The sequence below is a fragment of the Xenopus tropicalis genome, chromosome 5, assembly GCF_000004195.4.
Source record: "Xenopus tropicalis strain Nigerian chromosome 5, UCB_Xtro_10.0, whole genome shotgun sequence".
NCBI classification, from domain to species: domain Eukaryota; kingdom Metazoa; phylum Chordata; class Amphibia; order Anura; family Pipidae; genus Xenopus; species Xenopus tropicalis.
In genome coordinates, this window is record NC_030681.2 from 86,955,823 (window position 1) to 86,963,830 (window position 8,008).

General features: G+C 39.3%; 1 protein-coding gene across 5 annotated transcripts in view; it reads right to left on the bottom strand.

Moving 5' to 3' along the window:
* Window positions 1–8,007, bottom strand: part of orc3 (origin recognition complex subunit 3) — a 53,182-nt gene extending 45,175 nt beyond the window's left edge. The window contains exons 1-2 of one of the 5 annotated variants that reach the window (XM_012962638.3): window positions 7,927–8,007; window positions 319–350 (exon numbers count right to left, since the gene is read on the bottom strand). In XM_012962638.3, the coding sequence (XP_012818092.1) occupies window positions 319–342 (24 nt within the window). In that variant the 5' untranslated portion in view covers window positions 343–350; window positions 7,927–8,007. 5 annotated transcript variants of the gene reach the window in all.
* Window position 8,008: the final 1 nt, after the last annotated feature.

An 8,008-nucleotide genomic window follows, 5' to 3' on the forward strand; every position in this document is an offset into this window, starting at 1 on the left:
AGATACAGTTTCAACATTTATTTTGCACTTTATCAAATGAATTAATTGTTTACTAGTTTCACACTATTATTCTAATTTGGAGACATAAAAGCTTTACTTTCTTGTTATGTTCATATATTACCTGCAGCAGTGTTTACTTGTCTTTCCTATCCCTGCAGTTTCCACTGCTGAGAAAAGTTATGCCTAAAAAATCAGGGTCTGTTGTACAAGATTATTTTAAAGCCACCTCCTAATGGCAATGTCCCTGCAGTAGCACTTAAAAGCAAAATGCTACATGTAGAGAAAGTTGATGAGATGCATCTTCTGAAATGGTATTACCTTGGAAACAGATGATGTGGTCATGATCCTCACTGCTTGGAAAAAAAAAGAGGAAAAGTAACCAGGATGATTCAATTAATTTTAAGAATGGCTATACATTTCAAATAAACTTTAATTACACAAGGTTAGTGGGGATTCATGTCTGATACTTCACACTATCATTGCTAGCAATGCTTTTGACAGTTATACTCAAAAAATGAAATATTTTAAACCAAGATAGGTAAGGAAATAAAATACATTCTTACATGTTTTATTTCATTATCCCTTCTCTGTAAAAATGGTTTCTAAATGTAAGATAACCACAGTTTATGGAATTTTTCCTGGAAACTTACTCTGAGTATACCTTGTAGACTGCCGTTTTGTCACTGACTTTCAGACACACAAAATAAATCTGTATTTTTCCTTGCCACCACAATCCTTTCTCTTAAAAAGTAACGAGTGTAAATAAACTAATCCTTAACATATCTAACAGCAACCCTGTCTGTTTTTAAGTATGATGTAGACAGTGATATTCGTTGTTTTTTTTATTTTTTTCTATGTGTTCTAAATGATTAAGCTTTTTGTTCAGCAGCTCTCTAGTTTGGAATTTCAGTAACTATATGATTGCTAGGCTCCACAAACGTGGAAAAGAATGTTTTTATCCATACTATAAACCTGGTATTATGTCACCAATTATGGATCCAACATGCCAACTATGGTTTACTAGCCTCTTTCAAGAATGCCCTTGGGTGCAGAGAGACAATTATACATTTTAAGGCTTATGCCACAAGTAGCAGATTTATCACAGGGAATTCCTGCTTTTGTCTATATTACCTATATTAGATTTGCAGACATGAGGATGGAAGAATCCTTTGATCTGTGAGTTTTAGGCCAATGCCACATGGGGTAGTTTCTTGTCCTGTAGTGCAAGAACCCGCCCCATGCTTAAAGGGGTGGTTCACCTTTAAGTCAACTTTTAGTATCTCATAGAATGGCCAGTTCTAAGCAACTTTTCAATTGGTCTTCATTATTTATTTGTTATACTTTTTTTTAGTTATTTGCCTTCTTCTTCCAACTCATTGCAATTATTAAACGGGGGTCACTGACCCCAGCAGCCAAAAACTATTGCTCTGTGAGGCTACAGTTATTGTTATTATTGTTATTGTTACTATTCGTAACTTTCTTTTCAGTTCAGGCTCTTGCCTATTCATATACCAGCAGGGGCACTTCTGCCATTAGGCGAGTTGAGAAACTCGCCTCAGGCGGCAGAAGCGCCCCAGCAAAAAGCCGCTCCTGGTAACTTTAAGAAGCGGGTAACTTTAAAAACCGGAAATTCGGCTCTTCTAGTGCAGAGAGCGCAATTGCGCTCTCTGCACTAGCGATCTCACCACCCCCGGACCCGCTCCTGCGCTCAGAAAGTAAGCGCTGGGGAGCGGGGGGGGGGGTGTTATCCAGGAGCCGGCGATATGTCCAGAATCGCCCCTGTATACCAGTCTCTCATTCAAACCACTCCCTAGTTGCTAAGGTAACTTGGACCCTAGCAACCAAACAGCTGCTCAAACTCCAAACTGGAGAGGTCCTGAACTAAAAATGAAATAACTAAAAAACTACAAATAATAGAAAATGAAGACCAAATGCAAATTGTCTCCGAATATTACTCTCTACATCATACTAAAAGTTATTTCAAAGGTGAACAGCCCCTTTAAAACAGTCTATTGCTTGCCTGCACCCAAAGCGTGGTTGGCCCGGGTGTAGGCACACTGACCAGAATTTGGCACAAAACTGCTTTGTATGCAGATTTGTGCCAAATTCCGTTCAGTGTGCCTGCAGCCAAGCCGATGCAATGGCCCCAGGTGCAGGCACAACAACAAGCATTTTCGAGCGTGGGGGTGGATTCTCAGACTGCGTTAATCCACACGTTATTTCTGTGGCATTAGTCTAAGGACAATGGCAACACCACTGCTAACTGGCTGAAAACAGTGGAGTTAATAGCTTTTGGACAAGGAACAACACTACTAAAAGCTAAGAGAGCAAAGAGAGGCTGCTTTAGCATGATACTAAACTCATATACAGTGGTGTGAAAAACTATTTGCCCCTTCCTGATTTCTTAATCTTTTGCATGTTTGTCACACTTAAAGGAACAGTAACACCAAAAAATGAAAGAGCTTTAAAGTAACAAATATATAATGCACTGTTGCCCTGCACTGTTAAAACTGGTGTGTTTTCTACAGTAACACTACTATAATTTATATAATAAGCTGCTGTGTAGCCACGGGGGCAGCCATTCAAGCTGGAAAAAAGGAGAAAAGGCACAGGTTACATAGCAGATAACAGATAAGTTCTGTAGAATACAATAATGTTTTATCTGTTATCTGCTTTGTGCCTGTGCCTTTTCTCCTTTAAATGGCTGCCTCCATGGCTACACAAGCAGCTTATTTATATAAATTATAGTAGACTTTCTGAAGTAAACACAAAACTTTTACCAGTGCAGGGCAGCACTGCTCATCAAAAACCGTTAACTGTTAGTCAAAGATAACATAATTGAACACAAAATGCAGTTTTTAAATGAAGGTTTACGTTATTAAGGGAGAAAAAAAACTCCACATCTACATGGCCCTGTGTGAAAAAGTGATTGCCCCCCTTGTTAAAAAATAACTTAACTGTGGTTTATCACACCTGAGTTCAATTTCTGTAGTCACCCCCAGGCCTGATTACTGCCACACCTGTTTCAATCAAGAAATCACTTAAATAGGAGCTACCTGACACAGAGAAGTAGACCAAAAGCACCTCAAAAGCTAGACATCATGCCAAGATCCAAAGAAATTCAGGAACAAATGAGAACAAAAGTAATTGAGATCTATCAGTCTGGTAAAGGTTATAAAGCCATTTCTAAAGCTTTGGGACTCCAGCGAACCACAGTGAGAGCCATTATCCACAAATGGCAAAAACATGGAACAGTGGTGAACCTTCCCAGGAGTGGCCGGCCGGCCGACCAAAATTACCCCAAGAGCGCAGAGACAACTCATCCGAGAGGCCACAAAAGACCCCAGGACAACATATAAAGAACTGCAGGCCTCACTTGCCTCAATTAAGGTCAGTGTTCACGACTCCACCATAAGAAAGAGACTGGGCAAAAACGGCCTGCATGGCAGATTTCCAAGGCGCAAACCACTTTTAAGCAAAAAGAACATTAAGGCTCGTCTCAATTTTGCTAAAAAACATCGCAATGATTGCCAAGACTTTTGGCAAAATACCTTGTGGACCGACGAGACAAAAGTTGAACTTTTTGGAAGGTGCGTGTCCCGTTACATCTGGCGTAAAAGTAACACAGCATTTCAGAAAAAGAACATCATACCAACAGTAAAATATGGTGGTGGTAGTGTGATGGTCTGGGGTTGTTTTGCTGCTTCAGGACCTGGAAGGCTTGCTGTGATAGATGGAACCATGAATTCTACTGTCTACCAAAAATCCTGAAGGAGAATGTCCGGCCATCTGTTCGTCAACTCAAGCTGAAGCGATCTTGGGTGCTGCAGCAGGACAATGACCCAAAACACACCAGCAAATCCACCTCTGAATGGCTGAAGAAAAACAAAATGAAGACTTTGGAGTGGCCTAGTCAAAGTCCTGACCTGAATCCTATTGAGATGTTGTGGCATGACCTTAAAAAGGCGGTTCATGCTAGAAAACCCTCAAATAAAGCTGAATTACAACAATTCTGCAAAGATGAGTGGGCCAAAATTCCTCCAGAGCGCTGTAAAAGACTCGCAAATGCTTGATTGCAGTTATTGCTGCTAAGGGTGGCCCAACCAGTTATTAGGTTCAGGGGACAATAACTTTTTCACACAGGGCCATGTAGGTTTGGATTTTTTTCTCCCTAAATAATAAAAACCCTCATTTAAAAACTGCATTTTGTGTTTACTTGTGTTATCTTGGCTAATAGTTAAATGTGTTTGATGATCAGAAGCATTTTGTGTGACAAACATGCAAAAGAATAAGAAATCAGGAAGGGGGCAAATAGTTTTTCACACCACTGTAGGTATAGGTTATGTGCAATCTAATCTAAGGCCCAGTGAGCTATGAAAGCTATAACTATAGAAATAAAGGAGAGAAGCGTTAAACAAAAGATCATGGATAGAGGAATGATTAGGAAAATGTTTTGAAATTGGGTTATTTGGGAAGTGGGTAGTTAAACGCTACAGTAGTAGCCAGAGTAGTGAATGCTGAAGTGGGGTTGCAAATAGTAACTAAATGGTGGCATGTACAAAACTAGCACTGTGCTTCTTTCACAAAATTTTTTTGCAGTAATAGGCATCATTCATACTTGTCTACAGAATATGTGCAGATGAAGACTCTATGCAGTATTCACACCTCCAAGTACAATATTTGCTGACCGTGGCTCTTACAGTACAGACAGATGCACTGTGCACAGTGAACTAATGTATTATACATGCTTCTCCACAGCGCATACAGTAGCAGTGAGTCTTATTTCTATGTAAGCTATAGAGTATGCACAGACAGCACACCCCATAGTGTAGCTACACAGTAACACTCTGTACTACTGACATGTGCCTTACTGTATTATACACACTGTATCTGTGCAACATGTATAAAAACCTCAGAGAATATGTCCTACAAGCGTAAGCAGAATGCAGTCTACAGAATTTGAACAGTTAGTGATATGGCTGTGTCATTTAAGACCGACTTGTTTCCCATAATGTATCTTACTGGTCAGTCAGAAATGTTTTACCGAAACTGAATGTGTATACATCTTCTCTGAACATAAGTACATAACAAAAGTTAGAGCATTGTAAAATGTGAAAAAATAAATAGCTTTATTTTTAGCCTTTATTAAAAATTAAAGTGGTGGTTCAGCTTTATTTTAATTTTAGCAGTAGACAGCAATATTCTAAGACAATTTGCAACTGGTTTTTATTCTATTACATTATTTTTTCAATAGTTTAGCATCTCTCCACTTTGGAATTTCTTATTGCTACAGTCCAAGTTACACTAGCAACCAAACAGTGGTTTGAATAACACTAGAAGGTAAATAAGAGAGACCTGAATACCTTACCTTACAGAGCAATAGTTTTTAACTACTGGGGGTTAGTGACCACCATGTGAAAGTTGGAAAGAGGTAGATGAAAAATGCAAATAATTAAAAAATTAAAAACCAGTTGAAAAAGATGCTTAGAATAAGTCATGCTATAACATACTAAACGTTACCTAAAAGGCAAGCAACTACCCAAGGAGTATTTTAAACACAGCTAACAAATATGAACAGATAGGGGTAATACAGGTATCGGACCCATTATCCAGAAAGTTCCAAATTACAGAATGACCACCTTCCATTGACTCCATTTCAAGGAAATAATTCACATTTTTTTTAAAAATATGTCCTTTTTCTCGGTAATAATGAAACAGTACCTTGTACTAGATCCCAACTAAGATATACAGTGGTGTGAAAAACTATTTGCCCCCTTCCTGATTTCTTATTCTTTTGCATGTTTGTCACACAAAATGTTTCTGATCATCAAACACATTTAACTATTAGTCAAAGATAACACAAGTAAACACAAAATGCAGTTTTTAAATGAGGGTTTTTATTATTTAGGGAGAAAAAAAATCCAAACCTACATGGCCCTGTGTGAAAAAGTAATTGCCCCCTGAACCTAATAACTGGTTGGGCCACCCTTAGCAGCAATAACTGCAATCAAGCGTTTGCGATAACTTGCAACGAGTCTTTTACAGCGCTCTGGAGGAATTTTGGCCCACTCATCTTTGCAGAATTGTTGTAATTCAGCTTTATTTGAGGGTTTTCTAGCATGAACCGCCTTTTTAAGGTCATGCCACAACATCTCAATAGGATTCAGGTCAGGACTTTGACTAGGCCACTCCAAAGTCTTCATTTTGTTTTTCTTCAGCCATTCAGAGGTGGATTTGCTGGTGTGTTTTGGGTCATTGTCCTGCTGCAGCACCCAAGATCGCTTCAGCTTGAGTTGACGAACAGATGGCCGGACATTCTCCTTCAGGATTTTTTGGTAGACAGTAGAATTCATGGTTCCATCTATCACAGTAAGCCTTCCAGGTCCTGAAGCAGCAAAACAACCCCAGACCATCACACTACCGCCACCATATTTTACTGTTGGTATGATGTTCTTTTTCTGAAATGATGTGTTACTTTTATGCCAGATGTAACGGGACACGCACCTTCCAAAAAGTTCAACTTTTGTCTCGTCGGTCCACAAGATATTTTCCCAAAAGTCTTGCCAATCATTGAGATGTTTTTTAGCAAAATTGAGACGAGCCTTAATGTTCTTTTTGCTTAAAAGGGGTTTGCGCTTTGGAAATCTACCATGCAGGCCATTTTTGCCCAGTCTCTTTCTTATGGTGGAGTCGTGAACACTGACCTTAATTGAGGCAAGTGAGGCCTGCAGTTCTTTAGATGTTGTCCTGGGGTCTTTTGTGGCCTCTCGGATGAGTTGTCTCTGCGCTCTTGGGGTAATTTTGGTCGGCCGGCCACTCCTGGGAAGGTTCACCACTGTTCCATGTTTTTGCCATTTGTGGATAATGGCTCTCACTGTGGTTCGCTGGAGTCCCAAAGCTTTAGAAATGGCTTTATAACCTTTACCAGACTGATAGATCTCAATTACTTTTGTTCTCATTTGTTCCTGAATTTCTTTGGATCTTGGCATGATGTCTAGCTTTTGAGGTGCTTTTGGTCTACTTCTCTGTGTCAGGTAGCTCCTATTTAAGTGATTTCTTGATTGAAACAGGTGTGGCAGTAATCAGGCCTGGGGGTGACTACAGAAATTGATATTGAAATTGAAAATTGAAATTGATAAACCACAGTTAAGTTATTTTTAACAAGGGGGGCAATCACTTTTTCACACAGGGCCATATAGATTTGGAGTTTTTTTTCTCCCTTAATAACGTAAACCTTCATTTAAAAACTGCATTTTGTGTTCAATTATGTTATCTTTGACTAACAGTTAACGGTTTTTGATGAGCAGAAACATTTAAGTGTGACAAACATGCAAAAGAATAATAAATCAGGAAGGGGGCAAATAGTTTTTCACACCACTGTAATTAATCTTTATTAGAGGCAAAACAATTCTACTGGGTTTATTTAATATTTAAATGATTTTTTTGTAGACTTAAGGTATGGAGATCCAAATTACGGAAAGATGCCTTATCCGGAAAACCCCAGGTCCAGAGCATTCTGGATCACAGGTCCCATACCTGTACCTTAAATTGCACAAATGCACTAGCAATCAGTATTTATTGTGAAAAGTCTACAAGTTGGAAAATTATCCATTCATTAAGCCACAACATTTATTCTTTACTACATTCACACTGAGCAGCCGTGTGTGCTTTTCACGGCAGGTTATTTTATAGGCATGGAAAGTTGCAACGTCTATTTTAATTCGCGCAACAACATCAATCACGTACATGAATATAAACAACGTATAACTACTGCATGAGAAATAAAGCAAAATATAAAGTAATGTTCCACTCGGAACCGGACAGAGCCTTGCACAAAGCTAAAACATTCTCAAGAGCCCGCTCACTCCTATACTCACACACTCATAGAACATCCTTGTTGAAAGGTCGCGGAGAGGAGCGCCTCACCTGATTGGAGGAGAGCAAGTTCCGGGGGCGGAGCCGTGCGGGTCACCTCCAGCCCATGTGTAGAAGGGAAGCACTGCTTCCT